At 53.4% G+C, this 24,202-nt stretch overlaps 1 protein-coding gene across 2 annotated transcripts in view; it reads right to left on the reverse strand.

The window, feature by feature from the left end:
• OTUD7B (OTU deubiquitinase 7B) overlaps positions 1–24,202 on the reverse strand; it is a 33,488-nt gene that overhangs the window by 7,209 nt on the left and 2,077 nt on the right. The window contains exons 1-9 of one of the 2 annotated variants that reach the window (XM_072027882.1): positions 19,660–19,677; positions 14,051–14,199; positions 10,639–10,809; positions 10,213–10,428; positions 5,122–5,223; positions 4,365–4,492; positions 1,729–1,841; positions 852–979; positions 99–248 (exon numbers count right to left, since the gene is read on the reverse strand). In XM_072027882.1, coding sequence (XP_071883983.1) covers positions 99–248; positions 852–979; positions 1,729–1,841; positions 4,365–4,492; positions 5,122–5,223; positions 10,213–10,428; positions 10,639–10,809; positions 14,051–14,123 — 1,081 coding nt within the window. In that variant the 5' untranslated portion in view covers positions 14,124–14,199; positions 19,660–19,677. Of the gene's footprint in view, positions 1–98; positions 249–851; positions 980–1,728; positions 1,842–4,364; positions 4,493–5,121; positions 5,224–10,212; positions 10,429–10,638; positions 10,810–14,050; positions 14,200–19,659; positions 19,678–24,202 lie in introns of those variants that run through there. The other variant, XM_027444479.3, reaches the window with a different exon arrangement.

The following is a 24,202-nucleotide window of genomic DNA, read 5'->3' on the forward strand; positions in this document are numbered from 1 at the left end:
ACGGTGTCGGTTCTGCCGGTGGCGCACCGAAGCGTGCACAAGGGCTGCTGTGACTGCCAGGCTCGGGACGTAAATCATTGGGTTTGTTCATCACCTACCTTGATCTTTCGTGGGTTCCTTCTGCTCCATGGATACCAGGGCAGAGAAATGGGCTTGGTCGTACGCCAGAACCAGAGGGGAGCGATGGCATTTGTTGGCTGGAACTTCCAGGGGAAGATAGATGCCTCCAAAGGGAATAGGGGCAAAGGCTGGAAAGAAATCGAGCTGGTTAGTTTTCATAATAGGTCGAAGAGTTAAGACTTGTTTATCCTGAAACTGCTCCAGGACAGGCTGTTTCACTTCTAGGTTTTACCTGCAATCAGCTATCAACTTGAGGGGCAAAAAAAGAAAAACAAAACAAAAACAAACTCCAACCAGACATCCGTTTTATACCAGGAGGAACACAGTTGCAGGATGAATCTGTAGGTTCTACAAAAGCCCTCCTCCACACACACACACACACAAAAAAACAACTTAAATTTGCACACAGAGTGATGGTAATTGATGAATCTTTTCTGACAGGAAATTAAGTCTGCTAGTGGAAAATACTACATGCAGGGAACGGAATTTCCCATCTGTACACACGCGTAGGGGCACAAGAAGATGAGAAGTCAGTGTGAAAAGGCAGCAGATCAGCCGGTGATGCTCAGCTCTGTGGCTCATAGCCTCCAGCACAGTCACACCCAGCCCCATGCTCATCGACAGCTGAAAATCAGGCTCCACGGAGCAGAAAGAGCCTGTGGCAGCAGTGTACGGGCAATAAACAGCCTGAGCATGCACAATTAATAAAGACAAACGAGTGCAATTCTTACCTTCTCCCCCCGAGTCCCGCAGCATCGTGTCTGCCACCACTACTATGGGTCTCTTCAGCACGTGGGCCAGGACAAAGACGTGAAACTCCTCCAGGCTCTCGTACACAGGTTCCTCGGAGCTTTCAACACTGGGAAACAAGAAATAAATCAATTTTCATCCTCTGTGCAGTTAATCACTGCTTTTAAAGACAGGAAGCGTTCTTTACAGGCAACAGCACGGACTTGGATCATATTAATGGCATAAAGTTTCATCTTTCCTCTAATTTCGTATTTTAGACCCAGAGACAGATCCAAAAAATGTCCTATTCTGAGGCAAGGGTTTGTTTCCAGGAAATACCACATTGCTGCTTGGCACTTCTTGGAGGCTCTTATCTAAAGAGCCTCAAAAGTTGTGTTTGTTTGGGATAGCTGCAGCGATAAAGTGCCCTTGAAACACCGAGGGAGAGAGAACACTGCAGAAATTCTCAGCTTTTGTTTATCGCCCTCATTTTGGAGCCAACAACATGATGAAACGTGAGAAAAGATTAGGTTTTTGTTCAATTCTGGAAAAAGAGCTTTTACCCCACAAAAGGGGTCAGGCAGCATTTAGAGAGATGGCTTTCCATAACATTTTAATGGATGTTTTCATTGTTTTTCACAATCCTTCAACCCTCCCCTTAAAACCCTCCCATACAAGCGGGACCAAAGCAGCAAATCCCTCCTCTGCTCCCAGCCAGGTCCCTGGACCTGCCCTCGGGAAAATTATTCCAAGCTGTACGTTTAAGGAAGATATTCCCTTTGTTTTTTTTCCCCTGTCCCATGTTCATTATGGCCACCTAAGCCCTGGACACCCCAGCCAGAAGGCTGGAAAGCCTCCCAGCCACTTTGCTCCACGTACCCCCCACAGTTGCCTCCGTTGGTGCCGTAGTGCACGCGGGGCTCGCTGGAGGCCAGCTTGATCAGCTCGTTCCACTCCTTCTGCCACTCCTCTTCGGTGTAAACCAGACCAGACTGGGAAAGGAAAGACAGAACAGAGTCCTCAACGTGAGTTTTTTTCCCCCCAATTTCTGTAGCAATGCTTTGTACACGCAGCCACAACATCTCTCTATGGATTTATGCAAAAACAATCAATATTTTACGCAAAAAAAAAAGCTAAACTGAGGGAGGGTGGTCTGGACAATCAGGGTGGGAGGTGGGCTGTGAGTTGGCTGAAGGAAAGAAGCCAGAGGGTTGGTACTGGTACGAGCGCTGCTCAATGTATTCATCGATGACTCGGAGAAGGGAATGGAGTAGGGGACTGGGCTGGGGGATCTTCCAGGGCCCCTCCCAACCCCTAATATTCTGTGATTCTGTGAAAAAAAAAAAAGCACACAGCCCTCACATTCTCTGATTCTGTGAAAAAAAAGCACACATTTCCCAGTCAGCAGTTTCAAGCCAGCAGGGAGATAATCTGCCTAAAATGAAGAGTTTTCAGCCTGGTGGGGTGGAAATAAACATTTCAACCCCCAAAACGAGAGGAAAGCTTTCCTCTTACTCTAACTGCTCCAGTATTACAGCTGACATAACCTACAGCCAAGCACCAGTGGGAGGATGAGGACAGGACCAGCTAAAGTTTGCCTTTAGAAGTTATTTTCCCTCCTTACTGAGCTATGAAAACAAAAGAAAGGCACCGTAACGCCCAGAAGGATCCAACACAAGGCTCGCTGAGGTATTTTAACACACTTGATCCTTTTTTAGCTCTCCAAAGAGGCACAGGGCCCATAGCACAGGCAAGACCCGATGGCTAATTATAAGAGTGGGATGGATTTTTTCTGCCACTGCAGATTCTTTTCTGACCTGCAGTCAAGCTGAGTTGTTTATCCCTTCAGTCCTTTCTTGTTTGTCCATGCACTCAAACCGAGGTTTTACTCACATTTCCTGAGCATGCAAACATCAACTCTGCAGTCGCACCACGTGTACCACGAGACCCCCAAAATCAGCGCAAGGGAAGCCCCTGCAAAGCACGGCCCTTTCCTCGAAAAGCTGCTCTTCTGCTCGATGGAGAAGCTTTCCAATACGGTCCCAAGGAGTTAAAGGGCTCGTTAAGCCTTATTAATCCCAAACGAGGGGAGAAATACCTTAAAACACAAAGCTACACTTGAGCCTGCAGTGTTAAGGCCATGAGGCAAGCTGCTGAAACTGGCACGAGGAAGAGCAGGCAGCCCTGCCCTCCTCCTCTCTTCCTGGGCTCCAGCATCCAAACACAACATCCTCAGCCCTCGAAGCTGCCAAGAAAGCCTTCAAGCCACGAACCAGAAGCAGCTGACAGCCCAGCCGGCTCCCTGCTCGTTCAGCAAGGCATTAATTAAGTTTCCCTGCTCCTGGTTAAGCCTCCAGTGGGACTTCTTTCATCATCGATCTGAGCGTAAAGCAAAGAGAGGGAGGAGAATTGTACCCAGAGTGGGTTAGGCAAGCCGGAGCAGCTTCCATCACCCTGGGCTGCCTCTTTCCAAATTTATTTGGAAAGGAAGAGCTCCTAATCCCCGACTTCCAGCCAACCCCTTACACAGTACCTGCCACACCGGCTGAAGCTGGACTGCTGCACCTGACTGCAGGCACCACCTACACCCGCCTGCCTCCGAGAAGCTTCTGCCGAGGGTTATTAGAAGGGAAGGACACAAATGAGCCCGCACGCCGAGTATTTTCAAGCCCTTTAAGGTCTGCAAGTCCCAGTGCATTGCTGGTGGCTAGTTCTGGAGATAGCCCTGAGCACGCAGTTTAAGGAGATGCAACAAAAGCGTGCTTTTAATAGCAGCCAAACCTCCAATTATTTATCGACGACTTTGTTTCAAACAGGGAAGTAGCTCTTTTTTTTTTTTTTTTTTCAGCCTGTCGAGATGCTAATCTCCGTGCCCTTCCAAAAATAAAAAGGAAGTTGGAAAGTAAACACCATCCTTCAGTGTCAGGTGGAAACAAAAAAGTTTACTCTGCTCACAACACCACGGCGCGATTTGGGGACATCTGGTAACTTTCCGCCTTGACAAAGCCCCGGCCCTGCTGTCGGGGGGGAGCACGTCGCAGCTTTGAGGAGCCTTTCATGTGGCGAGCTCGCCGTTTCCTTTTTTAGTGGCGGAGGCTGCTCCACGCCTCGACAGAGGCGCAGCTTTGTGATCTTATCGCAGGAGAGACCTACACGACAGCTCTTCTTCTCTCCTAAAAACACAGCAGCGATCGTGCCCTGGCACTGCCAGCAACACCCTCGCAGCCTGGACGAGGCTGGATCTTCGGGGAGCGGTGACGTTTGTTTTCCATCAGCAGTGGACGTAACACTGAGCCAATAAAGGGATTTTCCTCCCTTGTAATAAAGAGCATTTCACCAAAGCTTCACAGCCATAATTTAGAGGGGAGGATATTTCTCATCACGGCATGGCCGAGTACTGCAAGCCACAAACTTGCCTAAAATTCAAGACCTTTTTTTTTTGTTTGTTTTTCCTCCCTATGGGATGTTTTCTCAGGATTTTCCCCTCTGCTCCTAGGACCGCGTTCAGTTCCTACCTCCTTGTTCTGCTGCGTTTGCTGCCAGCGCCACCTCCGCTTCAGGGCTTCCCTTTCCACACCTTTATCCATTAAGGTATAAAGGGATTTGCGAAGCATGAGATCTCTATCGTGGAAACCCCACATACCTGCACAGAGAGGGGGGGGGGGGGAGGAAAAAGCAGCAGAGGATTAGCGAGAGCTGGCGTTTCCCCATCTTCTTCTGCTATCTCATGGCTGAACTCCTACAACCTGCCACAAAACCAAGGGAAGTGGTAAATTGGGAAACAAGGGCAGAGAAATGTGAGGTGAGCAGGGCCAAACCGAGGAAAAAAATCAACAGCCCCCAGCCCCCTGTCCAAAGCCTGCCTTTCCCACCCGCAACGAGTTTTTACGCGGCTAAAAGCGGCAGCTGCTGCCTTCAGCTCTAAGGAATGTCCCAGATGAAGCAAAATATTTGTTCATGAAATCACACGGTGCTTTCCGCCGGGCTGATGTGTCGAGGGCAAATTTAGACCAGGTGAAACAAGGCTGTGGTTTTGCTGCGTCTGAGCAGAGCCGGCCACACGAAGGAAATGCCCAACCCGGGTGATTTAGAAGTCTAGAAACCTCCCAAAAGGTTGTCATGTTCGACAAGGTGAAGTCACAGGAGGCAAACCCAGGTCCTGGAAACTTCCCCACTCTGCGGGGCCACTCTGCGGTGTGAACGAGCTCCTTACCAGGGCCGGAGGGAACCACTTGGCTATTTTTCCAGTCCTGCACCCTACAAGGCTCTTACCCAGGGAGGCGGCGTGCAGCAGGCAGTTCCCGTCACCCGTGGTGGCCAGGGGGAGCAGCCGCTGGCAGCTGGGGTCCACGTTCGCCCACCAGTTCAGGCGACCTGGGGAGATAGCGGAGAGTGTGAAAACGGGGCCCGTTAACGCGCCGCGGGGCCGTTGGGTTCATCTGCTCAAAAAGAAAGGGAAAAAAAATAAAGAAAGATGAGGAGTGCAGCCGGCTTGGTTTGCGATGGGGACACCCGCAGATGCAAGCTGCGTGCCCGGTCTGTGCCTGGAAGAAAGGAGCCACGGAAATGCACCAAAAAGGGCAGAGTGTGGGGACTTGGGGAGGTGGCCGGGCTGCAAGGACAGGCAGGAAAACGCAAAATCCTTACTTAAGGTCACACAAATTAGAGAGAAAGCTGAAAACAGGAGCAAATCCAGCCAGGGCTTTAACCCAGAGCAGCATTCTCCTTCTATCCAGTTCCCCCCAACCCCAAAAAACAAACATCCTGCTGAGGACACATCCAGGGCGCCGGTCCCAAACGGTGCCCAACAACTTTTCCAGTTTCTCCAACTAATAACGAGGCTGCTTGGGGTTGCTTTTAGCAACCAGATCCCTCCTATTGAAAGCATCGGTCATTTTTTCCCTGCTCACTGGTTTCGGTACAATTGTCAGGAACTTTTGCTGAGCCAAGCAGCTTCACCAACAAAAATGCAAACTGACGGCGCTTTACCGGGTTTAAAAATAGCAACTTTTGGGTAATACCAGGCACTTGAATTACTACGAGTCAAGAGAGAAGGTTTTCAGACCGTCTAAAAATAGAAGCTCGGAAAAATTAACAAACCCACTACAGTTAAACTCAACGCTAGAAGTTAAACATTTATCCAGGAAACAAAACTGCACGAAATTACCACCTCAGGCTCACAACTCCAGCCAGGCTGCACCTCGCCCAGCCGTATATTTCTAACAAATATCCCTGTTCCTGAGCACGGCCCCTGGCAGCCACCCCGGCTCTCACGGGAGCAGAGGATTTATCGAAATTGTGCAGCAGAAGCGGGGGCACTGACAGAAAGCTGCTTTCCAACACCGCCGGGAGATAAAGGCAGGAAAACACAGCAGGCAGGGCTAACTGCAGCGTGATGCTGCTAATTTCTCATCCCGGCATCAGGGAAGGAACCTGCTGGAGTTGAAAAAAGGGTTCAGTGCACAGCCCGGAGACAATAGCTCCGCTCAGAGAAGCGGGCTGGGCTCGCTCGGCACAGCTCCTGGCACGGCCGAGGCGCAAACCCGCGCCAAGTGGCGCGGCGCCAGGCGAGCAGAGCGAGAAGCAAAACCAGCATCTCCCAACAGCTAAACAAAAACGCGGGGCTACAGCACTCAGCGCCGAGCTTTCTGATCCCCTGCACGTTTTTTTCCTGGAGGATTTTTGCTGCTCTTTTTCCGGACTCAACCGCGGAGCTCGGGGACGTCGCCGCTCCCCAGGCGTTTCGCTTGTGTCCAGGCAGTAAAAAGGCCACGAGGCCCCCTACGAGTGTTTAAAACGCCCAATTTCTCTGCACGCAGCTCTGAGTGGCGGGGCCGGGCAGCTCTGCGTGCAGGCAGAAGGGAAAACAATTTTGTTTGGGAGCACAATGGATCTTCCTGCCATCAGCGCTTCCGCGGCAGCACGAGAAATGCTGCTGCAAGGAGCAGGACAAACGCAGACGAGCGCCAAGCAGTTTGCTGTTGCTGGCTTCCAGCTCGCTCGCAGCAGCGTCCCCAGCTCCCGGCTGCCTCTCGCTTGCCCTTTTGCTTTTCAGCTCCAGGCTGTCACCCCGCTGTCCCCGCTGGCTGGCAGAAAAGCCCTGCCGAGAGCTGACACAGCTCCAGAATTGAAGCCCGGGAGGTCAGCGACAGCTTTTCTGCGCGTCTGAAGCCAGGATCAGGAGCTCCCCTCTGCAGGGGACACCAGGACCACCGCTCCCACGGGATGCAGCCCCGCCACACAGGTGGTTTTGGGATGTTTTAGGACGTTTCGTGGCACGGGGAGAACATTTCTTTGCTCCAGCAGTGACCAGGAACCTGTGCGCAAACGCCGCTTTGTGGAACGCCGCACGTGCTTCCAACAGGAACCACGGAAATGGGGCACGCCAAGAGGAAGGAGCAGCCCCGATGCTCCTCCTCGCCCTGCGCCCAGCCCTGACTCACGGAGAAACCAAACGGCTTCCCTGGGGCTACCCAGGGACTCCGGAGCTGTGCTGACACGGCCGTGCTCCCTGCGTGACGGAGGTAGCGTTCCCGCGATGAGCTGTCCTCGGGCTCCCCGGGCTGACGCCACCGCCCGCCGCCGTGCTTGGGAGGCTGCTGCAGATTTTTCTTCCCTTGCTGAAGCTGGAGATGAAGGAGCAGGGCCACGACCTGGGACTAGGTTATTGGTTAAAAAAAAAAAGGAGAAGAGAAGCTGGAAATGGCAAGCTGCTTTATCGCATCTGAAGTTTGATAATACACCCGTAACCTCCCTCTTCTAATTGATCCGAATTTTCCTTTAAATGAAACCTGCAGGAAAAAACCCTTTGTTTCGGGATCTGGCAGCAACAAGAGCTGCTCCTAACGCGTTGACCCATCCCCAGCTGTTTTCTCCCTCAATGCTGAGCCTCTTCCACGGGTCAGGAGGGACAAGAAGTGAAGGTTTGCGGTGTGTTACGACCAGCTGTGCGAAGGAAGAGAACTTCAGCTGCCTTTCAGAGCCAGGTGGCCCCAGCCGTGAGCTCGTCTCTCCTGTCGGGGAAGCCAGGCTGGCCAGTGACTGACGGGCTAAAATATTTGCAGGAGCTTTTGCAAGTGGGACGCTAGTGCGTAAGGCAGAGGGGGGGATGTGCACACACGTGCCTGTGACCACGCACGGGCTAAACCCAGCTGAGAAGCTCCTCAGGAGCCGGGTGATACATTCCCAAGGGACGGACGTGCGCTGGTGGCTTTGATGGCTCGCTCCAAGACGCAGGGGATTTGCATTCCAGGAACGAGGAACCTGCTCTCGCCAGTCCTCTGCCACCGTTCCGGCAGTGAAGCAAGCAGGCGGGGAGGAGAGGAGCCGAACCCTTCACTCAGCAGTTTTTAACAGTCCACCTACAGATGTTTACTGCAGCATCAGCCCGAAGAGCGAAGGAGAAGTCTCCTTGCCAATGCGCTGGGGGAATTTTGGAGAAGCGCTTGGAGTTGCTTCCCTGACCCCAGGCAGAAAGCCCGACCTTGGAGCAAAGGCTCAGCAACTCAGCCTGGAGTTTCTTCCAACTCTTGCTGATTTTTAGGACAGCCCAGGGCAAGGCGCTGCCTGCTGCTTCCCCGGGTGCGCGGCGAGGAAAACACTTCACCTGCAGAACACGGGGCAAGGCTTGAACCATGCAGGGCTCGAACAAAAAGCGCTGAGGTTGGAGCGAGGGCCAAATTTTCAGCTCCACCAAGGCCTTTTCGTAGAACGCTGAGCACGTTAACAGCTTCCCCAGAGGACGGAGTTACGATTTACAGCCACTTGAAAGCGTGCTTGCTCTGCCACATTGGCGTAAAGGGAGCTCTGGATAGAGCACGAAGAGTTATCTTCGCGTTTATTGGTCTATAAAATATCTGCTTAATCCCCTAAGGACAGGGCGTACTAAATTAATAAAGGATATCGGTGCAGAGCACTGCACAGTGCACAAAACCCGACTTCAAATCAAGCCTGGAAGATTTCGTATGTGCAGCGCAGCCCTTTGGTAAAGATAAACATTCATTTATAAACGAACCCACATACATAACGCAGGCACACTTTGCCTTCAGATGGCGCTTTCAAAAAAATCAATTACTAAACATTAACACTGGGAAGTGTCGCCAGCACTCGGATGAAAAAGCACAGCCAAGAGGCCTCATCCAGCTCCCTCTGAGGCCACAGGAATCTCTTGCCTGCCCTGCTGACAGCTCGTGCCTCCTCCTCTGGGGTCACAGACATGCCTCCAACGTGTTTTGTGTTCACAGAAAGGATTCGGGTGAATTACAGCTTGAGAGATCTGTGCTGAAAACTAGATGCCAACTAGATGCTAACTGCCTGAAAGCACCGGAGTTCTCTGGGCCAGAGTTTGTGCTGAAATGCAGCAATCCAATGCCCAGCCCGGGCCCTGCTTGGATGCAGAGATGCAGATAAGTGCATTTGAATTTGCATTAGACACGACAGCTTGACAGTCAACGAAGAGCAACGCCGCTGTAAGGAGATCGCTTGGATCAAGTGTTCATTCCCAAAACATGAGAATATTTATTACAGGAACACTTGAGCGGGATGGGACTAAAATTTGACATGAAGAACGCACGTTCTCCTTGAAGGAACAGTTTTCTAGGTGTGTGGCCTGCTGACAGAAATAAAGGAGAGGTGCAAGGGCTCCCCAGATCTCGCCTGGTTTGCCTCTTTCCCCACCCTGTCCCAACTGCACGCCGTCCTGGTAACACGGATTAGGTTGTTCCCCGCCAGCACGGAGGTCCCCTTCATTCACCAGCTCAATCTTATTTACAGATCACCTAGCAACTATTCAGGAGGAAACCAGCTTGTTGGAAAACAAACCCGTCTGCGCTCCCGACGTGGTTCCTCTCCGGGCACACACACAAAGCCAGCCGACGAGTTTCCCTGCATTGAAGCAGCAAGCGTGTAAAATGCATCATCGATCTGAAACGTCTGTAATCACGGCTGATATTTGTCCGTGATGATTAGCTGCTGGTGGTGTTATGCAATGATTTCTCCCCCCCCCCAGTTTCTCACAGTAAAGCCGCTGGGATAGCGCAGGGCACGGGGAAGCTTAGGTGGTGAGATAATGCAGCTTTTTTTTTTTTCCTGAGCATTACCATTCAGCTGCATGAGCGATGACGACAGGCTCACACAATTTACATTTGGTGTCTGCAGGCGAAGCGAAGCAGCCTCTTGCTCAACTCTTGCACCACGCTATAAAAAGGGATGAAATAATATCTAGCACAGATACGCGCCCTTGCTTGGTTCTCCACCGCCTAAGGCTTGTGTGCCAGCACACTCCAGTCGGTGCCGCTGCAAATTGCCACCACTGGCTGTATTAGCATCAAAAAAAAAATAAGAATTCGGGGTGTAAATGCTCACCAGCCTGCTCCAGCGCCACCAGCATCGACTGCTCGATGAGGTCTCGCTCGATGAAGCTGCGGAACTCCTCGGTGTACACCGTGAGGTCAGGCAACTGGAAGGTGGAAATGGGCATCTCCAGCAGGTGCTCGCTGCTGCCGTTGCTGGAGACGTGGGAACGGGCCAGAGAGACGATGGTAGAGCTGGCGTGGGAAATGCCTCGAGACAGACGTTTTTCTGAGAGGGAAAGGAAGATGAAAAAACCACCTGAACGGTGCAGAAGCAGCAAACTCCGCAGAAGCTGTTATTAAAATCGCTGCCTTCAGCTAGCGTTTTTTGGTCGCCAGAAGCTGAATTGCTCTGACAAATATTTCGGCCACCAGGAGAAGACCAAACCTCTCCCTAGCAGCTTTGGGACTCGGCTACGGGGCAGCGAGACGCCCTTACCTTGCACGATGTCATCCTGCCGCTGCAGCGGCGGTCGCCCCGCGCGGGCTGCCTCCTTCTCGGGGGGTTTGTAGCTGCGTCCTTCGTTGAAGGAGGGCGGTAGGTTCCCCGCGTGCACCTGCCGTAGCTGTTCGAAGTCGCTCAGGGCTGCGCTCAGGTCCCAGTTTTTACCTGGATTGGGAGGAATCACCAGCGGTCACCATCACGGGAGAGAAATCAAGTCAGCTCCTAAACACCCACGCTAAAAGCTAAGAATAACCCTTTATCTACCCGTTGGATTTGAAAATGTATTTGAAAATGTATTCAACCAGGATCTGGTTGAAATATAGAAATATAAAGAAATATAACTCAACATGAAGTGCCCAGAAGACGTTGGGTGTGCTGCCACCGGTGCCACGGGGGGTGGCTTATGCGTGCCTCGAGCGCGCTGAGCTCAGAGGGAGCTGCTGCTCCCGGGGCTGGACGTCCACCAAACCTCCACAAAGCCCCCAAGACCCTGGGTTCTGCCCGAATTAGCCTTCTGGCTGCGAAACGAAGGGCAGGGTCAACATAAAATGGAAGGTCGGGCTGTGCCATGTCCAGCAGTGCCAGGCAAGCAGCCCCTTGCTCCAGGTCACGCCGAGCGCTGTTTCGTAAGCTGCAGTGAAGATAATCCGCCGTGATGCCGACGTCGCTCCTTTGCTGACCAAGTCGAGCAGCCGACAGCTCTCAGCTCCCCCACGTTATCGCAGGATAATGCTGGAGCAAGCACGACCTCAGCAGCTGAGGGTTCCTAACTTCTCCAGCGCCTGCCCGGGGTTTTTAGGAGGCAGCCACCCACCTCTCTTCCAGCTGACACCCAAAATAAAAGAGCAAGCAAGGTGCCAGCCAGGCTGGGCAGTAGCTGCAACACTTTTCAGCAGGCTCAAGCCATTACAAGGCAGATGAATTATTCAGTAAAACTTATTCAGCTTGAACTTAGCGGAGTCGGGTGAATCCTGAGAGCAGTTCCACTTCCTGCTCACACTACCCAGCGGGCTGGAAGAATAAATGGTACTACACTCGAGCCTCTCGTGTATGCAATAAATTGACCTTTTAGAAGCCACTGTCTTCCAAAAGCAAGAATATATAGCAAAAAAAGAGTCTACCATATGGCTTACATTTGCAAAAATTGTGATTTTTATGAACACTGTTAATCTAAGCTCTTAAATTTGCAAGTTAGCAGACAGTGCAGAAAGCAAGCCAGCTTTATATATAGTAACTCCACTACAGAAGAGAGATATAAACTGTCAGTTGGTTTATGTGATAGCTCACAGACAATAAAAGAAATCGTTATGCCTAATTCCCAAAAGGAAATACATTTTTCAAGTATTTAAATCCTTTTGAGAGATGTAATTCGCAACGTTTAGTGACTGTCTCCAAGTAGAAAGTTATTTTAAGGTTCACCTTTTGAGCCTTCTTATTTTTTAAATGAAAACCAAAGAATCAGCATCAAAACGTGCACAAAACTCCAAGCACGAGCAGAAAACCACAGCTCACAAGTTCCTCAGCTCGCCCTCAAACTTCACATCTGACTACTTCACTTCGTACAGCTCTTTTGTTTGACTGCACACTACAACCTTACTAAGGCACACCAAAAAAAAAAGGAAAGACAAATCTGTCTCGCCTCATTTCCACACGTGGAGTTGTCAATTCCACAGAGACTACAGAAAAAACAGCAGCGCTCAGCAGCGCATCGTGAAAACGAGGCAAAACAACTGTCAGAATAAATCAACCGGTGTGCCAGAGCGGGAGAGAGAGAGAAAATTTGGAGGAATACCTGCTTTAAATTTTTTCCATTGCAAGCCTCAATGTTAATTCTGAAAGATACCATTAGAAATCCTGACGTGAAACAAAGAAACCTAAAACCAGAAGCCATAAACACGCCACAAAAGCCACAGCTTGCCAGACTTCCGCTGCGCCGCCGCGGCCGCACGCTGAGCGGGTGAAGTCCTGCAGCCAGCGCACGGCTTAAAAGCACGGGAGCCGGGCGAGGAAAGGAATCCTCCACCTGCTGGCCCTGAGCTGGAGCAAACTGCCTGAAGACACGGATTAGAGCAATGATTTCAGGGCTTTGAGTGCCTCGCTGTCACGGCACCAAGAGGAGGAGATGGTGTGGATGCTTCAGGAGCAAGCCCTGGGCTTGAGCTACACAAGAAATGGGATGGGAGGCAGAAACACCCCCAAAACGAGGTCAAAAAACAGGTGGGAGTTTGTCCTTCAGCAGCAACCTGCAGCAGCTTCTGCAGCGAAGTCAAACTCGCAGGCTCACCTTTGTTCCGAAGACGAGAGGATGATTCTATAGCCGAGGTATCACAGCAAGCATGGTCTTGTGTCGTCTAATTGCATATTGGTTAATTAACTGCCAAGCATAGCCCTCTCTGCTTCACATGCAACGTTTCTGTCCTCCAGCATTACAGCAATATTTACTCACCAGCCTTTTGTCAACATGAACCCAAAGGCAACGCTTGCAAGGAAGCTCCCGGTCCCAAAATTCGGGCCTGGCAGCCTCTCTCCTCTCCCCCTTCCCGCAGCTCCCAGTGTCCAAACAGATCACCCCCAGCCTCTACGCTCAACACGACCGCTAACGAGCAAGTTCTCGATCTCGTGCAGGTTGGGGGACAGAGATTTGACATCAGGCTGTGTTTTAGGGCGAGCACAAATGTTCTGCAGGGAGGCAGAGCACTGGAATGCTGCCCGCGTGGGGTGCTGAGCCTCCCGGGGGCTGCCTTGCCTGCTTAAAAGCGAACGGACTGAGCGCAGGTGGTGGTGATGATGATGATGACGATGGATTTTTGAGCCTTGTCTGCGATTCCTCAGCATCTTCGTGTTTTTTGGGAGCGTCCCATGACGGGTGCTGGACGTGGCTCCAAAGGGACGCTGCTGGGAGAGGTCAGCGGCTCGGCAGCACGCCGCTCGTGGTGCGGACGGAGAGATACCACCAAAACAGCAATTTATACGGGCATAATCAAACCACCTTCACAAGCAGAACAAGATCTACCAGTAAAAGCACGGTTTTGCCTATATAATTACTCCTCTGCAGCTCGGAAAGTACAGGCAGCCTTCTCCTAGTGCTGTGCTTCCAATCCTGCAGAAGGCACAGGAGAAACCCCCAGGTTTTTCCACCGTTCCGGACCGCTGCTGGCAGCGAACAGAGGATGAGCAGAGGGATATCGCGGCTCTCTTTGACACGTTCTCCTTCCAAACATGTGAAATTCATTAGCCGCTGGACGCGTAACGAGAAACCGGGGCAGAATTTCACCAACCACGCTGCTGACGGCGCCGCTTCGACACCTCCAGCCCCGCGGGTCCCTCCAGCAGCCTCCCTGCCCCTCTTTGGAGCCCCGTCACCCCCAGCAGCCTCCTCCCTGCTTTTACCCCCGGCTTTATTTACCTTCCAGCAGGTCTCTGGCCAGTCCCGGCTCTGCCCCCGTTGAGCGAACAAAATCCGACAGGACGATGTCCATAGCCAAGGCCGTGTGCTCATGGATTCCTCCCGGCAGCTGGGGTCGACGGCGCCCGGATCAGCACCTCGGCCTCAATCTAGGAACGAGAGAGCAACACCGCACGCGGCTCGCGTTACAGGGCACAAAATAATTAACCCGGGGAAGCAGCCTCGGAGCTGGCTGCGAACTATCCGATGGCAGGTGCCCCCAGAGGAGGGGGGAATGCCTCCCACCCCCTAAATAACCCCAAATAACCGTGCTGTAGGACTGCTGCTGGCCTCCCCGGGCTTCGCCCTCTGTAGGGCAGAGCCGGAGAGATGCCGTGGATGCAGGCATGATGAAGGCTCGGCAGCTTTGGGGAGGAATAATTCTCATTTCAAAGCGACTCGGGGGAGCCCCCCTTCATAAAATCACAGAGGAACACCCAGGAGGAGAAATGAGGTTGTTTGGGGGGCAGAAAGGTTTTCACCTCTGCCCACCTGCCCGCACCACCCGACCCCTCCAGGGGCAGGCAGCCCTGCGCCGCGCAACGGTGCCAAGGAAGCGCCGCAATTAGCAGAAGTCGCCTACAGAAAATAAAACCCAAAAGCCTTTCAGGCACACAGGGCAACCTCCTCTTCTTGCAGAGGAATAGGAACGCCCCAGCCCAGCTCTCCAGGAAGGGGAAACGTCTCAGTTTCTCCCGCGCTTGATTTTAACCGGCCCCGGTGCCGCAGACCTGCGGGGCTGTTTCCTAAAGCTTCCTTTGCCTTTCGCAGCTTTGAGAGCCCTTCAGATCCACCTGGCAAAGACAGCAAGGACACGACAGGGGAAATGCGAGTCAGTGGGCAGCCCCGGCTGCAAGACCCTGCTGCCCCCAAAGTCTCCACCGAAAGGTTTCCAAAGGCAGCCCCCCAGAAATCCTTCCGAGAGCCGATCTCCTTCCCGGAAGGGAACAAAACCAGCCAGCGCGAAGGTGCATGCTGTAAACCTTCCTTTTTAGCAGGTCCTAAGCTCCAGAAAGCCACACGTAGGTGTGTGCTGTGCCTCGCGTTCAGATCCTGATTTACTGCATTCCTCGCGGCACAGATGGAGAGCAGCACGCTCGGCCGAGGCCGGGACCGGGCTAATGCTCAGCGGGATCCTGCAGTTAAAGGGTTATCGTGGAAAAAAAGAGAAATCGACTGTCAAGGAGCATGACCTGCTGGAAAAAACTCCTCCTAAGCTGAAATCTGGCACGTGAGTAAGAGGGGAAAAACCACGTAAGGCTGCTTGACAGCGGCGTTGCCATCCTGAGAGCAGCAGAGGGAATTTCAGCATTGCACAGATGAGCAAACCCGTTTTCTCCGCTGGCGCCTCAAAACCGCCGCTTGTGAGGATTATTCCTAAAGATGGGGCGAAGTCCCTAACGGCACCAACTCCCAAACCAAGCACAGCAAGTGAAACACGAGCTTTAATCGGGAATTTCCTGGCTTTGTTGGTTAAATCCACGCTCTCTAATCATACACTCCTTACACAGAAAAGCTCCTTGATGTCATTTATCACCGGAGCGATCTCGGGGCTGTCGTCATCCCAAGGCAATCCTCAAATCCCACATTCCTCACCGAACGGGATCCCCGGTCCCTCGCTGAATGGGATCCTTTTTAGGAGTAAATGCTTCTTTTTACACACCAGGCAGCTCCACGCGTTGCCGGCATCGCTCTGGGTACGGCTGGAGCAGGCAGGGTCAGTCCCACAGGTGTCAAGCAGGCCAAAATCCCCCCGTACATGCGTGCGTGTGAGCGCACGTAGGCGTTTACGATGCGATTAGGGCAGCTTCCAGCACTGGCTGTAATCCGCCAGCAGCTTCCTCGCCACGTTACGGACACCGGGGTGCAACGGCAGGAGCCCACGGGCCCGAGAGGCAGGCGGTTCCACCGTTACTTGCAGGACGCAGGAATTAAGCAAATTAATCCATGAATATTCACGCTTTGATCTTCCTCAGGAAGCCAGGCAGGTCCAGGACAGCATCCCCACTGCACGGACATCTCTCCCGACCCCACAGGTGGCACACGATCCCAAAATCACGTTGGAAATCATCTATTTCTCCACTAGGCACATGTGGACACATGCAAATCCCACAAGCCAGCCACCCCGCTTGCTCTCGAAGCCAGAGGTGGCGACACCGCTAAATAAAGAAGAAAGCCATCAAATTCCATCTTATAGGGTTTTTTTTTTCATTATCATAAAGTCCATTTCTTTAAGCCATCCCAGAAACACCTCATAATCAGCGCTCAGTGAGGAAACACTATTTTCCAAATATTTACATTTTAAGCCATTCCAGGAGAAAAAAAAATGCCCTCAGAAGCAGTGCTCTGCACACCCGAAGCTTTGGCTGTTTAAGGCGTTGTGCAAAGCACCAGCTGAATGTCCCAAGCCCTGTCTCCCGCTGCTATCCACGGCGCTCCCGTCACAAGGAGGGCGTCCAAACCTCCCCGTTTCCACTGGTGAAGAGCCAAAACCAAATTGCCTTAATTCGCAGAGGCTTAAATTAGAACGATTCCCCGCACACTGCCTGGCCACGGGAGGGAAGGGAGGAATTTGGGTTGGACCCGTCCCCTGGAGGTCCCCTCCTCACCCACGCCGAGTGGAAGGGGAGCTCCCAATACCCAGAGACACTCACAAAGGGTGCGTTGGGACAAGCCACTGTCCCCAAAATCCTTCTATTTCCCTCCTAGCAGACAGCCCCCAGCCCCTACCCGACTCCGAGGCATTTCCAAGCCTTGCGCACCCTCCAAAGTTTTTCTCGTTTAATTTCACCGTGGGGCTGCAGGGCAGCAAGGCGCTAATTTAGGACTGTGGAAAGCCAACGTGTTCCCCTTAATTGCATTTTCAGGCATGAGAAGGAGTTGAGAGCAAGTAACTCTGAGCCCTTCAAACCAATAAAAGTCTTGTTTTGGGTGGAAAACGACGGCGTGGAGCACAACCAGCTCCAGGCGTTCGGGGAGCTCGCGCAGCCCGGGACCAGCGAGGCTCCAAATCCAACCACGCTCTTCAGTTTCAAAACAGTCATCACATTTAAACACCAGGCAGCAGCGCTTCCCAGTGATCCCCCTGTTGTGATAAGGCCCTATCATCTCCTCCAAATCGCTTTTTGGCGAGAAGCAAGAGGCTTTCTCGCCGCTTTTGGCACCGGCACGGCGCTGCAGCCCGAACGGCACAGGATCGGTGCTCGGATAAAGCAAGCACAAGTGCCAGGCAGGCAGGCACCTTGGGGTAAATGCTTTGTAAACAGCTTTCCGGGCCCAAAGCCATCGCCTATTACACGCAGCCCCATGGGCTATGTACCTGCGGTATCTTGGCAGCGCGCTGGGAAGCAGCAGACACATTTACGTGCAACGATTTATCTAAGGAAGAACGGCAACGGGGTGGCCGTCACGCTCACCTCGCTGAGGCCTTCAAAACTTCACAAAACTCCCATTTCTTTGCAGATAGGGTATCGGTGACACCACCTCTACCACGCCGTGGGAGCTGGGACGCGGAGGCAGCTCTGCCCGGGAAGGATTTACATCTACAGGGCTGGCCTTGCATCAACAAGGCCTCGCATCCTTCCCAAAAAACTTGCATCGAGGCCCAGAATAGATCTCCGGGGAAGAAGAGTGCCTCATTCGCACTGAAATCCTCAGAAAGATTTCTGTTTGAATAAACAGTCTGCTGTAAAGCTCACAATTGCACATTGTTGTTGGCACCCCGTCGGTAAAACCGCCTGGAACGGGGCATCGGGAGCCAGTGTATTCACCCAGCAGCCAGCGTATTTGGGGGGAACACTGCAAAATCTACACCCAGCTGGATTTCCAGACTCCCAGGGGATAGGAGTTACCCACTTCTGCAATTTGTTGGCCTCTGGGCCATGTCCCTGCACGCAAACAGCAGCAGCGAGATGGAGGGGTGGTGGAGGGATGGGTGCAGTGCCTTATTCCCTTTCCCTCACAGTCAGCTCTGCCTTCAAGTGTGGAAATTCACTTCCACGGGAATAATTTGACCGTAACACAGTTTGGTCACCACAGAATGTGGGTTTTGGGGGCTTTGCTCTCGCGCCTGCCCCGCCGCCTCTGCCCAGCGAGCCGCGGCCCGCGCAAGAAGTCAACTTGTGAAGGGTTATTATTGAGAGGCTTTTTTGTTATTTTATAAGAAAGCATTCTTTATTTTGCACTAACACCCTTCTCAAAGCTACACGAGCAGGCTCCCGTCTGGCAGGCAGCAAAGCTGCTTGCGTTTCCTTCACATTTTCCTCTTCCACGGTCCGCATCTCCTCAAAGCGCTTTGATGAAACACCACAGCCGGGGATTATTCACCTCACGACAGCCCGCCACAAGAAGCTGCCCCCTACCAGAAGCTGTAAAAGCACTGACTTCATGGAAGGCTTTCATCCCAATTACTCTTATCAAATATTTTAAGGCCACGTTGGTGACCGGCCTGGCTGCTGCCCTCCTTCACTGCCGCGTGCGGCCTTCAGCCCCGCTCCTCCGGCATGTCGGCGAAGAAACGTGACAGACCCCAGGGGAACACAGGGAGACCCAAAGCAAGAAGCAACGCGACAAAGCTAAACTGAAAACCAATCAAAAGGACCAAAAAAACAAAAAACAAAACCACCAAGGCAAAAGGGTCCGAAAAGCCCAAGAGCCAGCCAACCTCCTCCTCGCCTCGGCGGCGCCACGCAGCTCGGCCGAGGGCTCCCACGAAGGACGCGACAACCAAGCCCCAGCCCACTGACACCGGTGTCAATATTTTCGTGAAAGCCTGCCCACCTCATTGGAGAAACCACAATGTCCTGGGCTGTTAGGAATTCCTGGAGTTCACCGCCTCTGCTGCCGTGACGCCAGCTCGGAACTATGCGGTGTCGCGCTGCTCGCCCCTCGCGACGAGGAGAAGCCTACGTCCGAGGCGAACACTGGCATCTTTCAGGCCTCAGGGTTGTAGTTTTCCTCACAATTTGCCGTATTGCCAGCCAGATAAAACCAGACCGGGTATTTCGGAGAGCTGACCTTTCCTCTCCCTCAGCCCAAACACCAGTACCCGTAACCTCCGTGCTCCTTTCATACCCCACAATCTCTCTCCGAGGGCCATAAAGATAAGGAATCAGCTAAAAGCTCAGCGCTGCTCACACGGAGCCCACGTGGCGCACGTTCACCTAACTTTCTATTCTCCTTTTTCTTCAGAAAAGTGCAGCTGTTCAATGCTTTGTCCAGCCAACCCCCAAGCAGGCAACCAGCAGCACCTTCGGCAGGTCTGCAGGCTGCGGCTCCTCATCTTCAGCACAGCATCCCCTGAGGCAGAGCCAAAATATTCAGATTCTGCCCCAAACAGGTGACAGGCCAGGCCTGGACAGACAGGTGATGTTGGAGGCTGCCATAACCTGGAGGGAAGGAAGCGCTGTCCCAAAACTGGCTCCTTTTTTAGGATGTGAACATCTCCAAGAGCCTCTTCCCAACATCACCTGCCACGGGATGCTGCATGTGGGCATGCAATAACGTTAGGAAACCCAAACCTCTGGGAATTCACACATTTTTAGGGCAGCCTGGCATGATGTTGGACTCACCGAAGGGCCATCGCCAGCCCCCTCGCTTCAGCGGCGTCCCCTTTCCAGCAATTCTCCGAGTGCCCCCGCAGACAGAGACAGCTTTATTAGGACGAGTGCAAAACACCTACCCCACAGGGATGTCACAATATTGCGTTAGCTAATGCTTGTAAAATGCTATAAAAAGCTTAATTAAGCCTCGCCCTTATGAGACATTGGAAGGACTCTCAGGCTTGTTGCGCAGGCAGCAGCCAGCACCGCGCAGCACAGGCATGAGCCCGGGAAGCGTCTACGTTTCAGAAACAATCTTGGGGAAAAACCCCAAAAAAGCATCAAGAGCATTCACCTCACAGTCAGAGGCAAGGATCCCGGTCAGCATTTTAAATGTTCACCTGCAAAAGAGCCCAAGGATCTGATCTAACAAATAACAACCTAACCACGCGCAGGGACGGATCCTGACGTGACCGAGCACCAGCTGCACGACTGAAGAGCCGCCGCCGCCATGAGCCTCCCCGGCTTCTGCTTCCAAAGCATATAAAAAGCCCTTTACGACCTGCTTACATGAGGGCAAAGCGTGTGCGTTCGGTGCTGCCACAATAACTGCTCACAGGGAGCAGATAAGGCAGGAGCTGGCGAGGCGCTAAGCACCCCGTGCTGCTGCCCTGCACGGACGCGCTCGCTGCGCCCGTAACGTCACCGTCCTCCGCTTGGGGACCACTTCTAACCAAAGCAGGGGAAGGGAGAGCTCACAGCAGGATCCTCCAGAAGGATCTGCAGAAATCACAGCCCCTGGCACCAGGACCAAGAGTCCTTCATCTGCACGGCCGGGCGCAGGCTGAGCTTCTCCCCCGAGCCTGCCACGAACGCCGTGATGCGAAGTTCCTCTGTGTGGGCAAGCTCCCAAAGAGGCCCGGGTTTAGGTACAGCAGAATTAGTCGCTCGCATCTCTGAAGACCGTATTCGGAAGTGTATTAATTCAGTTTCAATGGGGTTTGGGCTTGTTTTAAAAGATTGGCATTATATTGTGCTCTCTTGTTTGCTCATGCCATTCTTATTGCGCTGGGCTTCAGCAGCGCAGACTCAAAACAAAGCTAAAAGGCTATTACCAAATTATCCCCCCAAACATGAGCTGTTTCTAAAATGCCAAAGCCGCAGGGTGTTGCTTAAATCAACAAAAGGAAGGAAAAGAGAAGAGGAAAGGTTAGCAAACCACCCAGCACCCCTCCTGGTACGCGTGGGTACTTCAGGCCGCCGCACCGAGATCCCCCATCGGGCTCGGAGGCGTTTCACAGAACTGCCAGCGAATGGTTTCAGCCTGATTCACTGTTTTTCATTGTCCTGTCCAGAAAGGATGACTGAGTTCATTGCTACTGGAAATATTTCACCCTGTTTTGCTGTCGTGTCTGAACACGCCGTCATACTTCACAAGCATGGGTCCTCTACCAGCCTCGGAAGGGAACGAGCCGCCAGCGTTAGCTCATGCCAGAGATGATTCCTGCATGAGAAAACCTTCTCCCCCCAGCCAAGACCCGAGGTTTCATCCCCGCAACCTCCAGAGAGGATTAAATCTCCTCGGCACCTCACAGTGACGCACCGAGCGCTTCCAGAAACTGTTCCCAGGGCTCTGCTTGGCACCGAACCACCCCGGGCAGGACCCGCCAGCCGCTTTATCAGCTCTGTGCAAACACACAAGGGAGGGAAGCACGGGGACACAAACTTACACCTGGACACAGCTCCGCTGCTAAAAACCTCCCGAATTGCAGACATTTAGGAGCCGTCGTAACTCGACTTGCCTGGGCAATAGCTCTGCCCTGTTCCTTGAAGGCCAATCTTACCAAGACCAGCAGCATGAAATCGTCAGTCCCAGCACAAAAGCGGGGTGAATAGGAGCAGAAATGGAGCAGTATTTATTTTTTAGCCGGTCTCACCAAGCTGCCCGTCAGGCTGATGCTGAGGAAGGGGTCGGAGGGTGGCAAACCCACGAGCCCCAGCTCCCGAGGTCCGAACCCGACCACCAGCACGGGAGAGGGCTCTCAGAGGTGCCTCACGTATGTTTGGGTCCTAAAATAAAACGAAAGTAAGAAAAAGGTGTCTGCCTTCAGGGCTCGGGCATCCGTTTCCCGTTCACCCGAGGCAGCAGGACACAGCAACCAAAACCACGTAAGGAAACTCCACGGCTTCAGCCCAAGGAAAACGCTTCCTTCTGTGTGAAAAGACACTTCTCTTCGCCTTTCACTTTTAAACTCCGGCTTTTAAGTCAACATCTTGAAAGGTATTAGCCACCGAAGATGACTTTCATCCCGGAGTGCATTTGAATTCCTCCTCTGCACTGCCAGCGTTGTGATTTTAAGCCGGATTGGGGTTGGATGGGCGCGTTTCCCGGGCTGGGTGCTGAAAGCTGTTTCCTTACGATTGGGGATGCCAACGGCGCGCCGCGCTCGAGCGCGCGGGGTCGCAGGGAGCCTCTGAGTCACCGAACGTCAGCTAACGAGGAGCAGAACAAAGAACAGCGAGGCCGTGGGCTACGTGGGGGCGAACAAGACCACAACAAAGGCTTTGGGGAGCAGAATTTGCCCGATCCATCGCTAGGCTCACATCACTGATCGCTTTAATTCGCGAGGCACGGGTAGAAGCCTCGCACCGGGACACTCCGCGCTCTGCTAGCTCCCCACCTACAGACGGCACCGAGATTTTTTCACATTACCTCTGGGCTGCTCCGTGCTCCTTTTCAGCAAGGTCTCGCCGTGCTCCTGCCCCTCGCCGCGCACCGGGACCCAGCGGAGCGAGGTAGAGATTACGCCGAGCGGCCGTGAGTCACACGCGGCTCGGCGCCGTAATGAGCTTGATCCTCAAACAGGATTTCTTGCTCGGTCACCACACCCATAGAAACAGAGAGTGAAAGCTGGGCAGCCACCGCCGGGATGCCTCCACCTAACTCCGGGACGAGGAGGCAGCAAACCTCGGAGCGGGGCCCTCCAAAGCACTTGGGGACCTTTGCTGAGAGCCAACGCACGGCTCTTTTGGTTTTTAACAACCACACGAGTGAAAAAAAGCCCTCACCACGCACCTGAGGTGTTTTCAAAGCTGGCTCAAGTCCCGTAAATGCTAAAAAATCACAAGGAAACATATTTTTTCTGGATCTCTATGCTGCAGAAGGTGCTGCAGAGCTATCGCTGCCGGCTCAGGACCCGAAACCCAGCAGCAGCTCGCTGCCACCATGCCCCGGGAGGAATCCCCCAGCTGCTGCTCTCCTGCCCTGCGGGGCTCCCCTGCGAGGTCCCAGCAGCCGAAGCGAGCAGCAGACCTCGATGCGAAGCTGATGTTGCTCCTAAATTCAAAAAAATCGACCCCCAAAAGCGGCGTTGAAGGGCGCTTACCTGCAAAGCAGAGCTTGCCTCGCGCCCGACGAAAGCTTCGCGATGCAACCCAGAGGCCAGAACTGCAGCGCCCTGAGCAGCCCCCGGCCGCGCTGCCCGAGACCTGCTCTTTATTTAATAAGCCTTATCAGGAGAGCTCCTCCAAAATAAGCTCCTCGCGTGGCTCCGCTCCAAATGAGCTGGACGGGAAGCCTCGAGGGAGGCTCCTCGCTGCTGCCTCCTGCCCCCAGTCCCTGAGAAGCCCCCGCTGTGACTCAGGTCACCCCACACACACCGGGGTGCCTGAATTCGGTGCAAGGAGCCCCTTTTGCAACAAAAAAACCTCCACGGGACCTCCACCACGGGGAGCAGCTTTCCCAAAACGCTGCTCCTCCAGAGGGCCAGGGCGCAGGAGAGGCAGCAGCGAGGCGAGGGTCGCCTTTTGGAAACTTTCGCCGGGATCCCTGCGACCGTTTTCACGCGCGCGGCTTCCCTGAGAAGCACGCCCTGTCCTATTTCCACGGGCCGCAGCCACCTGCTCGCCTTTGCTCTAAATTCAGCTGCGCTAATTTCGACTTCCAGACGATTCTCCAGCTCGGATCGAAACCCGTGCCCGCAGCAGCACGGGAACAGAGCTGCAAAGCCACGGAAAAGCCGGCTTCAAAGGCCCTGCTGCCCCCCCGCCCCACCGGGCGCTGTTCTTCAGCAACTCCTCTTCCCAGAGGCTTTTTCGGGAGAAATCCTAAAGCCAAAATTTCTGCTCCGAGCCTCTGCTGAAGCCTTGGTGGAAATTTCACCCCGAGAGGCCGACGGAGACATCGGCGGGGCTCGCGGGAGCAGGGCGAGAGCCAGGAGGACGGCGAACTCCTGGCACCAGGACACAAAATTGAGGCTCTGGGAGGATTTCAGCCCAAATTTTGCAAGGATTTGGGCACACAGCTCCTCGCCACCTCCCCCCGTGGTCCCTCAGCTTCTGCAGCAGGCAAAAAAAAAACACAACGCGCGCTCGTGTGTTTTAAACACCAAATTTCCCCAAAGAGCAGCTCCGCCAGTGCATTTTCCATCACGAACATCCCGAATCTCCCGAGCGAGGAGCTTTTTCCTCGCTGTGCTGTGGGGACGACTCGCGAGGGGCAGAGAGGAGCCGGCTGCCCGCGCTCCCGTCCCAACTTTGCCGCTGCGCCTCTCCCTGCCAGCTGCTTCCCTCG

This window comes from Anas platyrhynchos, chromosome 26 (genome assembly GCF_047663525.1).
Source record: "Anas platyrhynchos isolate ZD024472 breed Pekin duck chromosome 26, IASCAAS_PekinDuck_T2T, whole genome shotgun sequence".
Classification (NCBI taxonomy): domain Eukaryota; kingdom Metazoa; phylum Chordata; class Aves; order Anseriformes; family Anatidae; genus Anas; species Anas platyrhynchos.